This window comes from Nematostella vectensis, chromosome 3 (assembly GCF_932526225.1).
Source record: "Nematostella vectensis chromosome 3, jaNemVect1.1, whole genome shotgun sequence".
Taxonomy (NCBI): Eukaryota; Metazoa; Cnidaria; class Anthozoa; order Actiniaria; family Edwardsiidae; genus Nematostella; species Nematostella vectensis.
Window position 1 is genome coordinate 3,713,604 of NC_064036.1, and position 17,296 is coordinate 3,730,899.

At 39.0% G+C, this 17,296-nt stretch overlaps 2 protein-coding genes across 3 annotated transcripts; one reads left to right on the plus strand and one right to left on the minus strand.

The window, feature by feature from the left end:
• The first annotated feature begins 24 nt into the window (after positions 1–24).
• Positions 25–11,744, plus strand: LOC5510088 (NSFL1 cofactor p47). 2 transcript variants are annotated; one of them, XM_032379133.2, is made up of 11 exons: positions 25–345; positions 2,813–2,881; positions 3,814–3,851; positions 4,436–4,540; positions 6,538–6,618; positions 7,596–7,752; positions 8,233–8,342; positions 8,559–8,696; positions 9,134–9,268; positions 9,816–9,875; positions 10,874–11,744. In XM_032379133.2, exons 1-11 carry the CDS (start codon positions 178–180, stop codon positions 10,941–10,943), a joined length of 1,131 nt encoding a protein of 376 aa, XP_032235024.2. In that variant the 5' UTR covers positions 25–177; the 3' UTR covers positions 10,944–11,744. The 2 variants fall into 2 exon arrangements, with proteins under 2 accessions (XP_032235024.2, XP_032235025.2); XM_032379134.2 differs by lacking the exon at positions 10,874–11,744 and adding an exon at positions 10,224–10,668 and having other exon boundaries at positions 28–345.
• On the minus strand, positions 11,697–16,086 carry LOC5510063 (pleckstrin homology domain-containing family F member 2). The gene is made up of 10 exons (XM_001630514.3): positions 16,010–16,086; positions 15,170–15,234; positions 14,831–14,917; positions 14,693–14,749; positions 14,545–14,608; positions 14,258–14,383; positions 13,885–13,991; positions 13,090–13,246; positions 12,704–12,810; positions 11,697–12,401 (listed from the first exon to the last, which is right to left on the minus strand). The coding sequence occupies exons 1-10, from the start codon at positions 16,023–16,025 to the stop codon at positions 12,339–12,341; spliced, it is 849 nt and encodes a 282-aa protein (XP_001630564.2). The 5' UTR covers positions 16,026–16,086; the 3' UTR covers positions 11,697–12,338.
• Positions 16,087–17,296: the final 1,210 nt, after the last annotated feature.

Here is a 17,296-nt window from a genome sequence, read left to right on the forward strand (position 1 = left end):
CCAGGAATGACCCGAAATGACAATTGGGTTTAACCCTTGGAAGTCACCCCTTTTTGTTTGCATATCAGACTAAGATAATCATACCAGCCGAAAAGGAACAAGAAGAAGAAGAAAAAAGAAACAAACAGAAAGAAAAGGCATTCAGTGTTCTTTCTTTTTTATTCACTAGCTAAATTTATGGGTTTCCTGTGTGATTCCCGACTGTGGAAAACTGGAAATTTCCTCAAATCAAAGATGGCGGACAGTGAAGAACACAGTCGTTTGATAGCGGAGTTTTCCGATGTGACGGGGGCAGATACGGAGAGGGCGAGATTCTTCCTAGAGTCCTCTGGCTGGCAGCTGCATGTAAGTTATCTTGATGTTAATATTGTATCAGCGTACTTATGGTTTTAAAAGAGCACATATTTTTTGACAGGTCATTCGCATCTTTTCGAAAGCGATGAATGAATGAAACCAAAAAAAAGTAAAAAAGAATCAAATAGGAATTGGTTGATTTGTTCAAGTGAATTTATTGGGTTTACCACAAGGCTAATGGCCAACAAAGGAATGATTCTGCGTGATTCTGCAGATCATTTTTTTGGCCATGAAGTACTTAAGGTAATTCCCTTGAAATAGTTCTACAACCCAGAATTTTTTTAAACTTGGCATAAACTATATTGAAGTAAAGGGCTTTCAAAAAATGTAATTAAAAAATGGGGGTACCGACCTCGTTTTCATAACGGAGGGGCGTAATGTTGACGCGGTTTAACTGATCGCGCAAGGAAGAATCCCAACTCTTAGATTTCAAAAAGAGTGCCTATAGTCTTTAGAAAATTAAGTTCTGTTTGTCGAGCTGCCAAAATCCGATCCCCTAAACAATAACCCATAGTAGCTAATGTTCAAAACAAATCACATTTTAAGAGATCGCACTAAAAGACATTGTTTTCGCCACTATTCATACGGTAAAAAGCGCCATTTTGAAGTATTTTTACGGCTTTTAAGAGAAATAACAAAACTTCTACAACCCAATTTTTTTTCTTCTTTCAGTATATCATTTTTCCGTATATATTTAACTATTTGAGCAAATAAAAAATGGGGGTAACCGACTTGGTTTTTCTGTAAAAGCGATTTTAAGTAAAAAACGTGCGCCTTCTGCTGTGTTTTCTTTTACAACTGTGACGCGCGCGCACTTAATACCGGAACATTCAAACAAACAGCGTGCGGCACTATGCGCAGAAGGGGTGCGCAGTGCAATTCAAGGGAATTACCTTAAGGTAAGAGGCACCTATTCTTTACATGGACCTATTCTCGACCACACAAAAAAAAATAATGCCAAACATTTTGTAAACTACGAAGAACAAGCCGAAAATGAAACATCGAGTTGAAGAAACAATGTAGGTGAACATGCTTTCTAAAGCTTTTTACAAATGATTATTATTTCGCTTAGCTTATATAATTTTTATCTTGAGCACAGTAAAAGTGTGTACGAAAAATTGTGTTTGATTGCACTATGCGAGGACGAAAAGATGCTGTAAAACTCTCCAGCATTTACTGATCATGATGAAAATCGCTTGACAAATCCAACATTCTGCTGTTGGTGTCCCAAGGGTGCTTCCTGGCCTTTGATTCAGCCTCGGTTTCATGCTAGCTTTCATTGTTTGTGTCTTGGTTACGGCACCTATTCTCGACCACTTGAACGATTCAAAACAAATTTGAGCGATTGCAAGTTTCGCCGTGTAGCGTGACACGTGCGCATGATGTCAGTTTTGAATCACTTGGTGCGGAGCCAAATTACCCTAAAATTAGAATCGAATGGAACTTTTGCCAACTATAGTTATCAGAGATTATTGTCTGTGGTATTTTAGCTAAAATGAAACAAATTTTCCATCCTATTTTTCCAAATGGACGAGAATGGGTTCGGAGCTGACGAGGATAGGTTCGACTGGACAAGAATAGGTTCAGCAAAGGGTTCGTATTTACTTTAATTTTTTTCTTTAAAAAAAAAACAAAAGCCGAAGTCTACACGATTGTTATAACGTGGAGGAAACTCAACAACGCAAAATATTCATCTTTGACCGGAAATACATTTCAAAGATAAAGTGATCGAAAATAGGTGCCAATACCTTAAGTTACTTAAGATAATTATAAATCTCTTCTAGTAGTGGTTTGTGGTAGTAAAGATTTCTCGATAGATGAAAATGAATATTATCAGTCATCCAGATACTTTGTTAATAACGGAAATATAAGTCGATTTCTGGAATCTTGATATTACGTGAAATTAGACGTTTTGACTGAAACCTAATGAAGACTAATGGTTTCCTGAGGCGGATCTAGCTTTTGCTAAAGGGTGGGTTTGGTTGAATTGCAGAACGATTGCCACAAAGTACCTTCACAAAGTCAGTTTTGACCGGTAAAGGAAATAAATATCGGCTTCGAAAGGAACCCTTCGAAAAACTGGTCTCTACTATATTATGGTCTTTACCATCTCTAAGCTTCTGGTATTATCAGAATCATGTTGAGCACATGGTTCCATCTGATTGGGGCGATCAGTGTGATCAGGGCGACAGTACCTTGGGGCAATCGTTCTCATTGTGATCGGGGCGACATTACCTTGAGGGGATCATTGCTGATATTATTTGGCTTAGTGACAAAGGGGGGAGGGTAATTTCTTGGTAACATATGGCTTTCTGGCAGCCCTAAGGGGGGGTGTTTAAACCCTCCATCTAGATCTGCTACTGGTTTTGGTCGAAACGTCTAATTTCACATAATATCAAAAATCCAGAAATTGACTTCTGGGTAGATATTGATATATATATTTAACTCTGTATTTCAGATTGCCCTTAGTAGTTTCTTTGAGGATGGGGACTTGCCCTCACCCCCTCACAATCCACCTCAGGCTGAGGTGAGTAAACAAGCTGTTGGTTATGGGAAGGGGGTATTCATAATATGGCATCTGGGTAGGGTGGAAACGGTGCCAATAAGAGAGAGTAGTGGGTGGTTTGAGTAGTGGCGCATAATTAGAGAGGCTAGCCTTTGCACGAAATGGTTGTCAGGTGGGTTATTAGTAATTAGGTGGGAAAACCTCCTGCTTAGGAAAGCAGGACAATTGGGGACTTGCGCTAAGAGATTACATGACCTTTTTGGTGGCAATTTCAAACCAAAACAATCACAGAAATGACTGCGCCCGTCGCACCAGAGAACAACCAAAAAATAAAATTTTAAAATAAAACTAAACCATTTCTGATTTTTTTTGTAACCAAGTTGTTTTGTTGCTGTTATTTTGCTGCTTAAAGCCTGAGCTTGCTCTAGTTTGCCAACAAAACATTCCATGATCTATTAGCGCAAGTTCCCTATTCAGGGTCTCACAGTACATACGACAGCATTCTTTTTCCAATTCTTTTTTATTTATGTTTCAATTTTTATGGTTGTCAGTGCCAGTCCCCCAAAACCTAAAACGAAAATAAATATCGGCTTCGAAAGGAATGTGCTGAAGGCGTGTTGATAATAATACTGACACGCTTGTATGCTAATCAGAGGGAAAATCAGTAAAACTATGTTGTTGATGTTGATCGCGGGACTTTGAGCTAAGTAAACAGGATTATGGGATTATTGACGCCTTCGAGAATAACGCTACACTCGTTCGAATTCGGTTTTTCTTGAATATCTGGTGGAGTATTTAAGATTTTGGTGTGCCTATTGTCATCGAATGGCATAACAAAAAAAATTCACGAAATAAACCCATTTGGGTCTACAGTATCGTTAAGTAATGTTTTAGTTAATAGAAAAAAATTACATTTTACTGAGCTTGGGTATTGATGCTTTGGTTTTCAACAGTCAATGCCGGCTCAACCTGAAGCAAGCCACCCAACAAGGTAAATTGAAGCAGTAGTTTCCATCACTGATATCCAGAAATTTTTGCAATACGTTTAGCAATAATGTTGCTATTTACAATTAAAATTTTGCCATTTAAAATTAAAATTTTGATTTGCTTCCACTTTGCTTCTGCCCTGCTGGCAGACGCTTCATCCCCTCACATTAAAGAGTAAGAAACCTTTATGACCCTCATATTTTTCTCAAATGAAGTGTACAATTAAAGTCAATTCAAAGGTTTATGGTTGTTTGAAATTAACTAAGGTAGCAAGCATGCAGGAGAGTGAAAATAGTAAAACTGAGATTGTAAAGACACCTTGTTGTTTTAAACTAAAAAAGTGACAACTACAGTTTTTGAATTTGCCTCAAACCTGCTCTGAGAGAATTTTACTTGTGTTTATTTAATTTACTCAGCATAGAAGCTGGATATGGAAGAAAATGGAGAATTGCAGAACTTTCTTTAATTTATAGCAGATATGCAAGAGGAAAAAAACCTATGCTAGCAGTGTATTTGCATGTTTATTTTTCCATAAATAATGTAAATTAATGGTATCTACATACACATCTAATCTACATCTATTTCCAGGGTGAGTCCAAGGTTCGCCTCAATAGCTACATTCCAGGGTCACCATGATACAGATAGCGATGAAGATCAAGGCCAGGCATTCTATGCTGGAGGCTCAGAACACAGGTATACCACCATACCACCATGAAAAATAGTTTTACCACCATACAACACAGCAACCAGCACCATAAGACACAGGTATACCACCGTACAAAACAGAAACCACCACCATGAAACACAGGTATACCACCATACAGCACAGCGACCGTTACCACGAAAAACATGTATATTATCATCATGGAACACAGGGATATTACCATACAACACAGCAACCACCACTATGAAATACAGGGTGTACCACAATGGGTAATTCTAGAAAATACCCATACCCCCACAACTCCACAATGGAAGGCTTGGTTTTTTACCCCCCTTCCCCACCTCCCATGGTTCTAGAAGTTCCAAAACACACAGAACCCCCCCCCCCGTGAATTCTGAACTACCTTGCCCCCATTGTTCCAGAATTCCGATTTCTTGGCAAGACCCTTAGCAAGATCTTTTATTATTATTATTTTTTTAAGAAAATACAATAAGTTATTGAAAGTGCAAATTAAATGGGGAGTCACTATTTACATGCTAAATGCTTTTCATTTGTACTCAAAAATAAAAAATAATAATAATTAAATATATGCTGTCACTGTCATCAAGTAAATTTTAGGATTCCATCTGCAATTACTAATGTCACACAGAGTTTGTATACTGCTGCTTTTCCTTGTTACGTATTTTCCTTATACAGAACCAACAGAACCTCAAGGGCGTCTTCACCACCACTTGATGTCCCCCTCATACCATCCTGGCTTGAATACTGTTCCTTTCAAATCCTTACCTGACCATAAAACTGCTACCTTTCTCCTGATTCCAACATCTACAGTCAGAGAATCCCCTAGTTTTTTAGGTAACTTTCTTTCACGTTTTGACAGTGATCTTGTGGCTACTGGGGGTCCTTTCTTAAAAAGCATTCTAAAAGAAATGGGCCTATATGCAGCCGATCCGACTGGAGAGAACAATATATAATGGTATCCCGATCAAGTTAAAAATACTCCCAGGCATTGCTTCCCGTCCACACTTTCCAAGGATCGCGACGACGCATGTTATGTTATCGTACTGTTTAGTTGTTATAGCTTTCGTAACCAAATCAGAGATAACAACTGCAGCAACACTCTAGATAAAAACAAGAGAGATTCCAAACCACGTTATTACACTTGGATGCTAATTAGTTCCTCCCTGTGACTTCAAACTAGAAAGTAAGATGCAAATTGTGTTCCAATTCCCTTCTCAACCTCTCACACCCCAGGAATTCTATACTTTGCAACCTTCCCATGCTTTCGGAATTCCCAAATCGACAACCCCCCTGTGCTTTCGGAATTCCAAAATGGGGGACGGATATTTTCTGGAATTGCCCAATACAAGACAGCAACCACCACTATGAAACACAAGTAAACCACCATACAACACAGCGAGCACCATAGGTATACCACCATACAACACAGCAACCACCATAGGTATACCACCATACAACACAGCACCCACCATAGGTATACCACCATACAACACAGCACCCACCATAGGTATACCACCATACAACACAGCGACCATTACCATGAAACACAGGTATACCACCATACAACACAGCGACCATTACCATGAAACACAGGTATACCACCATACAGCACAGCAACCATTACCATAAAACACAGGTATGCCACCATACAGCACAGCAACCACCACCATGAAACACAGGTATACCACCCTACAGCCCAGCGACCCCCACCATGAAACACAGGTATACCACCATACAGCACAGCAACCACCACCATTAAACACAGGTATACCACCATACAACACAGAAACCACCACCATGAAACACAGGTATACCACCATACAACACAGAACCACCACTGTGGAACAAAGGTATACCACCATACAGCACAGTGACCATTACCATGAAACCAGGTGAACCATCACCATGAAACCAAGGAACACAACCACTATGAAACACAGGTATACCACTATGAAACACAGGTATACCACCATGCACTATGCACTATGTCTCTATCCATTTACAGTGGGCAGCAAATCCTTGGGCCACCAAGAAAGAAACAGAATGCCGACGACATCACACAAAATATCTTTGAGGAGGCCAAAAGGTTTGAAAGCAATTCTTTTATAATTTGGGTCATGTCATGTCATGTCATGTCATGACAAGGAAAGTCTGACACATTTGTGGCAGATTTAACCATGTCTTACAATATTAAATTGCATGATACAAAGAAAAGGCACATTTTTAAAATTTAACTAAAGATAGCATCAATAGCTCATTGGTGTGGTCTTGGAGCAGTGGCCAATTGAGGGGTTTGGAGGTGCCCTCTTAGTTAATTTCAATTTTTACTAAACTTGAATATATCCACCTGGCATTGAGGAAGTATCTGGACCAAATTTTTACAAAAAAAATATGAATTAAAGCTAAATTCCAACAATTTTTCCTTCACCAGGTACACTTAATTTTAATTTTAATTTTTCATGGGAGCTACGGAGAGCTCTCCACTCCAGGGGCTCGTTTCTCAAAACACCCGAGAATTATCGGCCCCGAAAACGATTTATTGATTAAATTTGGAAAGCTGGCTAATTTCTATAAAATTTATGGTTTCTTAATGTGTTAAAATATCGTCAAACATCGTATTTGACCACAAAGATTTATGTAAAGGATGATTCCCTTTATAGATTTATAGATTTTGATCTTTCCTGAACTTCTCGGGCCCGAAATTCACATGGCTAAAATATTAAGAAAGTTCTCGGGACCTCGCAGTCACCCGAGACTTTTTGGGTAACTTTCTGGCTTCAGTAAAGCATCGAAAATAGCCCTATTGAGCGAAATCATTTGGAATATGAACCAAGAGGAAGTTCAAACTGTTCTAAAACATAAAAGCGGTTCCCAAAAAAGAAAACATGCGAAATTTTGGGCAAAAATGAAAAATAAAGTTTTCGGGTCCGAAAATTCTCGGGTGTTTCGAGAAACGGGCGCCAGGCGGTTGAGTGACACTGAGACCCCCCTGCAAACTGTTTATACCCGAACCTCGTGTTTAAAACGGCTCCATGATTTACTAAATGACAAACATGTATGTAGACATGGTGCAGAGGAAGTCTCTGATGAACCTGGTCCAAGTCAACCGTGCCCACAAGTGTTCAGAGGGGCAGGGTACCGCCTTGGTGACACAGAAGGCGGAGTAGCCAGGCCACAACCCGGAACAGTTCCGATGACGCAGGACCAACCGTCACAGGACGTGAGTACACCATGGAATTGACTCCAATATTTATTTTTTATGTTTTTAATAGTGGATTACTAAAGATTGAAATTGTATTGAGATTTTTTCCATGTTAACAAATCATTAACCCGGAGATAGTTAACCCATTGACCCCTCAACCGGCCTGTATTTCCTGTTCACTTTTTTCTGTTATTTTTTAATGTTCCTTTTTTATGAAATTTACTCATTAGTAGCTACTAGCTTATAGAAAAAGCTTGAATCCTTTACATTCTGTACATTTGTTAGACGACGAAATTTTTGCTACATCTATTAAAAATAGCTTTTGATAGCTTTTGATTTTTGTTACATCTATTAAAAAAAGCTTTTGATAGGCCAAAAGAAAAAAAACGAAGGAAAAAGAATAGAATATACTTTTATTTCCTGTTATATTTTGTTTGTTATATAGACAACGCTAGAGGTAAGAGTCTACTCAATAAAGAAATATTGTTTTTCCTTCAGACGGAGGTAGCTCTTCGCTTCTGGTCCAATGGCTTCTCAGTGGATGATGGTGAACTTCGCTCTTTCGATGACCCAGAAAATGAGGATTTCCTGGCATCTGTCAAAAAAGGGTAACTAATCGTACCTTCTTCAATGGAGTTGGACAACAGTAGATTTCAAGTGACTCTAAAGTGGTTTTTCATTCAACTGAAATTATCATATCTTCCTAGTGGGCATCTGGATCAAAACTAGAACTTTTTGCATCTAGTGTTAAAACCTCGAGATATCTTCAAAGGAAATTCCTTTCAATAAGTACATACAGTAGGTTCATGAATGTGTTTTTGCAGCGAAATTCCCCGTGAGCTGTTGCGGCTTTCTCGTGGAGGGGAGGTGCATGTTAATCTGGAGGACCATAGACACGAGGAGTATGTTCCTCAGAAGAAAAAGATGACTGCTTTTGCCGGAGAAGGCCGCAAGCTCGGAAGGTAAGCTCTCTGATATAACCATCATTCAAGATCACTAGTATGCAGCACTGATATCCAAAGAGAAAACGTTTGTTAAAACCCAACCATTTTGTGTATTAAACTCCCCTAAACGCGCATTACCACGACCCACTGCACAATGATCCTTTAGACACCCGTGACGGGCCGACGGAAACCTCAACCGGCAAAGAAACAGAAGAATCTTTTATAAACCGCGCTATTTAACAGGCCATCCGCTCTAAATTATCAATCATCATTCTCAAAGAAACATTTGAAATATTTTACGCGTTTCGCATTAAAAATCATCGGAGTTTGCTATATAATTGACCAGAAGTGGACTGATTCAATTGCCGCTTTAACAAAATAACTAAAAGCACAGCGCTACGTAGGACGCAGCAGGTTCTAGTTCACTTTTACTCATTCACTGTCATTATATGTAGCCCTGTTCCAGAAGTCAAATTCAACGAAGAGAAAAAGCGGGCAACAGCAGCAGCCAATCAGGCGCCGAAACCCTTCAATATAGACCAATCACAGCCCACCACCAGTATTCAAATTCGCCTGGCCGACGGAACAAGGTATGAACTCGCTCGTTGCAAAAGCTAGATGGTGCAGTTTTTAATATCTTATTTCCTTGGACAAAATTAATTTAAAAAAATAAATATTTTAGGTCGTCATTGTGCAAGACGACTAAACAAGGCGTAGCCGTGCTATAATGATATCCATTAAGTTTCACATGATTCTTTATTATTAGCTATTTACGTTCCTATGTATACTCGTATTTTTAAAAAAAAATTTGTTATCAGCGCAACTGGGGGATGGCAAATGGTATTTAGATCAACAGTCGCTAGTTTTAATTATTTTTTTATATTAAAGATGAAGTAAAACAATCGCATGATTTCTCCACATTTTCCTGCATTCAGTCCCATTATTTTTTCTGTACTAGAACGGTCATTTTGAAATTGCCATTTGCTCGGACAACGTATTTCAAAATAGGGTACATGCTCTGTTAAAATTATACTTATACTTAGAGAATACCTGCCAGAGCATTGTTACCTCTCCCAATAACCAGACTGCCATAGTATGGCACATATGGGATGATACAACTCTTTGTCTTTGTCGCAGAATGGTGTCCAAGTTCAACCATACCCACACAGTAGCGGATATCCGAGGTTTTATCACTGCGTATCCTTTACAAACCAGTCGTTTAAAGTCATCTTTTTTTAGAATCAGACACAATTACTCTTTTTTTTAGAACGTGATCAAGCAAACTCATTAAAGGTAATGGATAATATATAAAAAATGGACAGAGCATAGAATAAAAATGGAGGGGGGTGAGTAACCACCCCTTCTTCCCCCTTTATCTCAAGCCTCGTCCACGGCCGTCTTGTGATAGCCCTCTATTTTGAAACATTCTCAGTGACGTCATTAACCGTTTAGCCAATAGAAACCTGGGAACTAGGCTACTTTATCCCCTCTTGGCTCCAAACATATGCTAATTCTCGTTTCCAATTCCTTTACCCAAGCTCTTAGCTCTCGGCCTCAGATGATCGGCAGACCCTTCGTTCTCATGACAACATTTCCCAACCGTGAATTAACAGACGAGGCCCAGACCGTAAAGGACGCAAATCTACAAAACGCTGTTATTGTCCAGCGGTTTATGTGACGGGACATGCGCTGTTGTCACTGGAGTAGAACTATGAATAGATCCCGTGACTAAGTGCGTTATGACGCGTCTATGTAGAGGTTTATTTATAAACTGATATAAAATATTTCTCATTGGGATAAATGCGACAACCCATCTCCCAATAAAAGTACACTCTAAGCCCATGCATTTTTTAACTATTTTAACTCCTCCCAACAATCATTATCAAATCCAAAACTAATTGTATCCGTTGTTGATATAATTCAGATTCCTTTTATCATGAGCATTTTTGTGAAGAATGGAGCAGAAGAATCAATACAGTTTTTTTAATGATTTGTCCAAATGATGTTGCTCCCAAAGCTCCCCTCACCCACCCGTAGCGCTAACTGTTCCACCACTCCCGTCAAATGCTTGGATTACGATAGGAAACAGTGTACGGAAAGGAAAAGGAAGAGCCCTTACTAAGGACATAAGAAAAACTATGTGTCTGCGTATTGTGGTTTATCCTTAGACTGTATCTATCAAATGCATTATGCAGTCCGTTCATCTCAGCGATTATGCAAACATCTGCACGTTCATGGGTGCTAGAGGATATTTGGGTGTGCTAAAAAGATATTTTGGACATACTCTACACAAGACAATTTTATGGTATTATTTAGTGTGACGCGCTACCGTGGCCAGCGATACAAAGTCTTAGAGTGAACAAGTGCTACCGTGGCCACCAATACAAAGTCTTATAGTGAACAAGTGCTACCGTGGCCACCAATACAAAGTCTTATAGTGAGCAAGTGCTACCGTGCCCACCGATACAAAGTCTTAAAGTGAACAAGTGCTACCGTGGCCACCAGTACAAAGTCTTATAGTGAGCAAGTGCTACCGTGGCCACCAATACAAAGTCTTATAGTGAACAAGTGCTACCGTGGCCACCAATATAAAGTCTTATAGTGAGCAAGTGCTACCGTGGCCAGCAATACAAAGTCTTATAGTGAGCAAGTGCTACCGTGGCCAGCAATACGAAGTCTTATAGTGAGCAAGTGCTACCGTGGCCAGCAATACAAAGTCTTAAAGTGTTCCAGTGGTCACAAATACAAATTAAGCCAATTACCATGGGAAAACCCGTTTTGATTGACACAAGTTTCATAACTAGAAGCAGCCTGATAGGCTATATATGATGTGCATTATTATTTTTTTTTTGCCAGGCTAGTTGGCTGGTGAAGTTTATGTCAATCGGACGGCATCTTTTTCACATCCTTATTGGTCTAATTCACCAAACTGTCAAGGCCATACTAGCACACATCTGATTGTAAAAACGATAGCAATAAGAAGAGCAATGAGCCTCATTATCCCAATAACAACTTTTCCACAGCTTCTGTATAATTTTATTAAAGTATATAATTTTGGGAACTTCATTTCTGACTATTAATTGCTCCACATGAGACTATTGATCACTTTTTGCCTTTATTACAAGTCACTGCATATACGTCCTTGAACAGACGCTGTTCTTATCATGTACCATTGCAAATGCATGTAAATGAGCATGAAACAATTGGTTTGAGTCATTTGCATGAATTTGCACTTGGAAATGTAAATGAAAAGAACAATAGATGAATTGAAAAGAGCAGCGTCTGTTCAAGGCTGATGATCCTATGTAATTTTCTCGAGTGACCCAGGTGAGAAAGTTACTTCTTATTTATAATTCATGCTACTGAATACCATGCATCTGAAAATAGTGATTTTTACGCTTGGGGTAAGGTAGCCCCCTTCCATCTATATTTGAGCATGGCAGCATATGGTATCATTTTTTTGAGGGAAAGTGAAAACGCTATATCACTAAAAAATGATTTCAAAAATACATGGGGCATGCAGGGCAAGCCCACACATGGACGCCACCATAATATTACTGTTATTTGTATAAAAGCACCTAACAATTAGAAGATGGAAGGATTGCCACTCTATCCATAGCTTTCCTATGTCTCCGTATATTTTTCAATTACTAAGCTTGATTATTGTCCTTCATCCATTGGCTGCTCTGAGGGGGATCCAGGTTTCTCTTGGTAAAAAGTTGGCTAAGGAAAAGAAAAGCAAATTCTTAGAGTCATGACATAATCCTTTGTCACTTACATTACACACTCCAGACGGCAGTGCAGTGAATTGTTCCAATTACATAATCAACTCATACTGATTTGATTCAGTTCACGGGCGAGGAAGAAGAGCATATAATTCTACTGTACATACCGACACTAAAGTACAAAACAACCAATAGTACAAAAGGAGTAAAATATACACAATTATCTATCCACTGTAGGGTCGTAGAAACGGCTGGTATTACTAAGGTTACCAGGCGTTTGTTTAAATGAGAAGGACATACCGTTGCGTCATATGCTTCTCCAACCGTTGTGGTAGATTCTTCTTCGTCACTGTTCTCTTCTCCAGACGTATCATCATCATACTTGCCATCCTTGTTAGGTACAGGAGCTATGGAGAAACAAGCAATCAGCCAATAGCCTTTTTACTAAGGTATTGGTCCTGGTTATTAAGGTATTGGTGCTACAGAGCAAAACAAGTGCCAAACCAACACTGAGAAACAACAAAAATAAAAATGCACAGTAAAGATACTGGATATATTAATGAACATTTTGTAAATTAAACAACAAATGCATAAACAAGACCTCACTGATTCTGCTTAATTTAAGCATGCACTTAAATTCACGTTTTTCAGAAAAAAATTGAAAAAAATTCCACTACTAATCATACCTTCTGGTTTTTCTCCTGGCGCCCTGGGTTTTGTATTTGACAGAGTGTTGTAGCAAGAGTTACAAACACGAAGAGGCTTTGATGATTGGGCTGGCAGCAGAAACTTCTTAGTAGAGCAGGCCCCACACACAACTGCTCCACACTTTCTACAATGATGCTGAGAAGAAAAAAAATGGTTATGAAGGGTCATGGTCTTTGCGGCCCTTGTTTGTAACCTGATTAAATAATTACATATCCTCAGTCATTATAATTTTGCGTTAGTTACAGGTTATTTTTTGTTAAGTCCAGGGACAGGCCGTAGCCAGGGGGGTTCAGGAGGTTCGGACAACCCCCCCCCCATCCCCCACCCGGCTTGAAGGTCCGCTCAGAGCAAACAAAAAATATATAACGCTGGCTGGGTATACTGTGCACATCAATATGTCTTTAAGAAGACTATAAAAATCTTTTAAAAATATATTATCTTTTTATTTATATTTCTCTCTTTTATTATCGCTATATTAAAAAAATACCCTATTAATAACATTTTAAATATTTAAAGTATTGATTGCCTAATGTAATAAGGCGAGGGGAGGGGTATACCGGAAAATTAGTCCACTGAAATGGAAAAACGAACCACCCCACTCAAAATCCTGGCTACAGGCCTGAGGGATCATGGATTTTCACAATGAAGCATATGTGATTCTAGATATGCCATCATCATCATCATGGCATTCACTAAATTAAGTTCTGCATACTATCTTTCATATTCTTATATCTTATCATTTTAAATGCCATTATGGCAAGTCAGTGCCTTACCCTTCGATTGATTGCAGTGAATTTTGTCTTCATACAGCTCATGCAAGTTGAAGCTTCGCTGTCAGGCACCCAAACTGCTGCATGGACACCACCTGCCTTCTTGCCAGCTGAAGACAAAATAAATACCATGATTAACACAAAATTAGATTGCTCTCTGGCATTTATTTAGTGTTTTTAATGCAATACTTGTAGGGTTGTGGCAGCCATCTTGTACCAGTTGCACAATGGGTGGGGAGGAAAACACTGGCCTTGCATGCTTATTTGCTATTGAATATTATACAGGCAGCATTAAACATTTACTTGAGAGTAACAATCAATATATGGCCTGCTATATAAATTATTGCATCATAACAAAATTAGTCAGCACACATACTTTTTGCAAGCAGGTCCTGAATGCATTTGTTGATATGAGCCATCCATTCTGCCTTTTCTGTAGCAGTAGCAGCATACACCGCAAATGATTTTTTCGTACTTATTATCTGCCATCCATTCTTGAGATCTGCATAACCAAACAATACTGAGTAATTAGCAACTATTCTAGAAAATTTAAGTCATAGTCATCGAACTAAGTTATCTTTAAAAAAAACTACTACTGTATATGTAACTTTATATTTTAATCCACAACTTTGTTACTACTGAAAATTTAGAGTAAAATCTTACTTCCATCATCCTCTAAAGTCAGCAACTTGATTTCTTCAAGAGGAATAATATGCTGTTTGTTGTACTGCAAGAAAAAGAATCTAGCATCATTCCTGAAGGTTGAAGTTTGATGGCAGAAGAGCTCATAACATTTAAAAGATTAACTAACCTTTTTCTTGTTTATAACTATATTTCCATACACTAAAATGTCATTGAAAAGAAAAAACTGAAAAGCAAAAAAAGACATCATCAGTCTTAACAATCCAAACGATGTTGTTTAATTTCTTTTACCAAAGCTTTCACCTACCTGTCTTGGCTTTGGTTTCTTGCGGCATAATTTTGTAAGAACTCCTTCTCCGACTAGAACTCTAGATTTGTTTTCCAGCCATAAGGGCTATAAATCAAAACCAGGGATGAAAGACAAATAAAATGACATGTTACTAGAATAAGCCTGCTTGCAGGCGTTCAATGGTGTTTTATCACAGAAAACCCAAAGTTCGTGATCGTGGTGGCCATCTTGTTTAATCAGTCTGGCACGATCACAAACTTTGTGTTTCCTCTGATAAAACACCATCGAACGCCTGCAAGCAAGCTAAATGATTTTTATTTCCACGTCTAAACCCTAATAATAAGGACAATTTCTCACCTGGCCTGAGCTTCCAAAACAGCTCTGTACATGCTGGATCCTCCTCTTGTTGGCCTCAGAGTGTGCTAAAACACAATATTTATTTAAAAAAATTAAATGATTTCAACTCCTAACTAAGCCCCATTTGAGGGGACAAGGATAAATTTATCTTTATACCCACCTGACCATCAAAATAGTTGTATTTCTTTATTGAGGAATCGCCAAATCTATGACTTTGCACTTCCATACCCAGGAAATTCTGGCCGTACGCCTTAAAGGGACCCAGCACCCCTCCCCTCCCCCATCCCCCTCAAACTGTATCCAGCTTTAGAAATAATATTTCTATGCAACTGTGACAATTAATTATAAAATCTTATAACAGAATTGCATGTAAGCATCCAATCAACTAGTTATCAGGTGTTAACGCGAATTCTTTCATCGATAGATATGATGGAACAACAAGTTGACAATATCATGCAGCGATCAACAAATTCCATCAGTCCATCAAGTACACAACTTCACAATGAAAAGTACAAGTTATCATCGGTCGAGCATTTCACACCCTAGGAGTAAATAAAGCTAGTAGTAAACCCACCATGTAATTATTGGAATAATGTCTGACTGTAATTTAGACAGCTGAAATTTGCAGAATGTCGTATTTGAATTGCGCATAAAACCTAAAGTTTGGTACCTTCGCACATAGTGTCAAAATCAAATTTTCCAAATAACATCCGCAATTTATGCTAGAACACATTAACGATCTGAATTCAAATACCAGTTTAAGATGTTACTCGACTAAATATAAACATCAGGCGCTCGAAATAAGTAGAAATTAGTACAAATTCGAGGTAAGTCACTTACCTAGCCGGTCCACCATCTTGCCGCCTAGAGCTCAGTAAAGATCACGTGACGGGATTGCAAAAAAAAGCTAGCTGTCCTTTTATGGTCAAAGCGGAAAGGGAGGTTTTTGCGCAGGAGGAGACTTCGGGGACGTTGTAAATTTGTATTTCTTAGCAATAAAGGCCCTTCATCGTAAAATTTAATATTTTTACCTTCTCCACTATTAGGACTTTATGTTGTTGTTATTTTTTTAACATTCTAAAGAATAGTAGTACCTTACTTGTTGTCTGCATTTTTCTGTGCGAGGCTGTGCGCCAAAATTGAACTGTTAATGGTTAACCCATGGATCTGCCTTCAAAAAACGGGGGGGGGGGGGGGAGGGGGGCCTGGTCATACGTATCATAAAAAGGGCGGCCAAGGAGAATATACAGCGAGTACAGCTAAATGGGCGCGACGTACTACGAGAGGTGAATATTGTCAGACGAAATGGGGTCTGTTAGACGAAATGGGGTCTCAGGGTCTGTCTCACGAAATGGGGTCTGTTAGACGAAATGGGATCTCAGGGTCTGTCTGACGAAATGGGGTCTGTCTGACGGAATGGGGTTTGTCTGACGAAATGGGGTCTGTCTCTGATAAAATTGGGTCTGTCAGCCGGAAGTTCTGCCCCTCAAATGAGTATCGGAATGACTGGAGCAGGCTTTTTCTAGCTTCCATGCCCACATGTATACGCATATCGCTTTTACTTTTTTAAGAGCCATCTATTATATCATTCTGTTTTATTCGAGCTTCTATCTATGTCAGCTGAGGATTCTAAGATATTGAAAACATTGCCTTTGGCTACTTCCGTTAATGCTTCTATTCTTATGACTTTTGTTGAAGAAAAGTTGATTGTCCGATTTTCTATGGCAAAAAGTCAAAGCAAATTCTTGGGCGACTATATCAGTACAGGGGCTCATGAACACATGATATGTGTGTGTTGTTAATGTCGGTTTATTCAGGGCACTTTATCAAAAAATAGCAATCGTTAGTCCCCGTTCTTTCTCCGAGTAGAATTATTTCCCACCCGAGAAGAGTCTGGGAACAAGACCATGTCCCTAGAGGGTTGTAACCAGGAATAATCTGAATCAGATAATATGCCTGGCACAAAAACAAGTGCAATCAACCAGCGGAACGCTTTATGTTACTCGAGCTCGATGGGCTCTTTTTGAAGCCATGTGCGTGGTTCGTGTCCCATCGATAACAATAATCGTTGGTCAGTTGGTAAAGAATCTTGGTATCTCTACTGTCGCATTTACTTTGACAGGCGTC

Coding starts and splice junctions, on each gene's coding strand:
- LOC5510088 (XM_032379134.2), top strand. CDS start 178: ATGGGTTTCCTGTGTGATTCCCGACTGTGGAAAACTGGAAATTTCCTC. Junction 8,343..8,558: donor CTGGCATCTGTCAAAAAAGG/GTAACTAATCGT, acceptor GTGTTTTTGCAG/CGAAATTCCCCGTGAGCTGT. Junction 9,269..9,815: donor CGCCTGGCCGACGGAACAAG/GTATGAACTCGC, acceptor TCTTTGTCGCAG/AATGGTGTCCAAGTTCAACC.
- LOC5510063 (XM_001630514.3), bottom strand. Junction 14,918..15,169: donor GTTTTGGAAGCTCAGGCCAG/GTGAGAAATTGT, acceptor TTTGATTTATAG/CCCTTATGGCTGGAAAACAA. Junction 12,402..12,703: donor GAGAAGCATATGACGCAACG/GTATGTCCTTCT, acceptor TCTTTTCCTTAG/CCAACTTTTTACCAAGAGAA.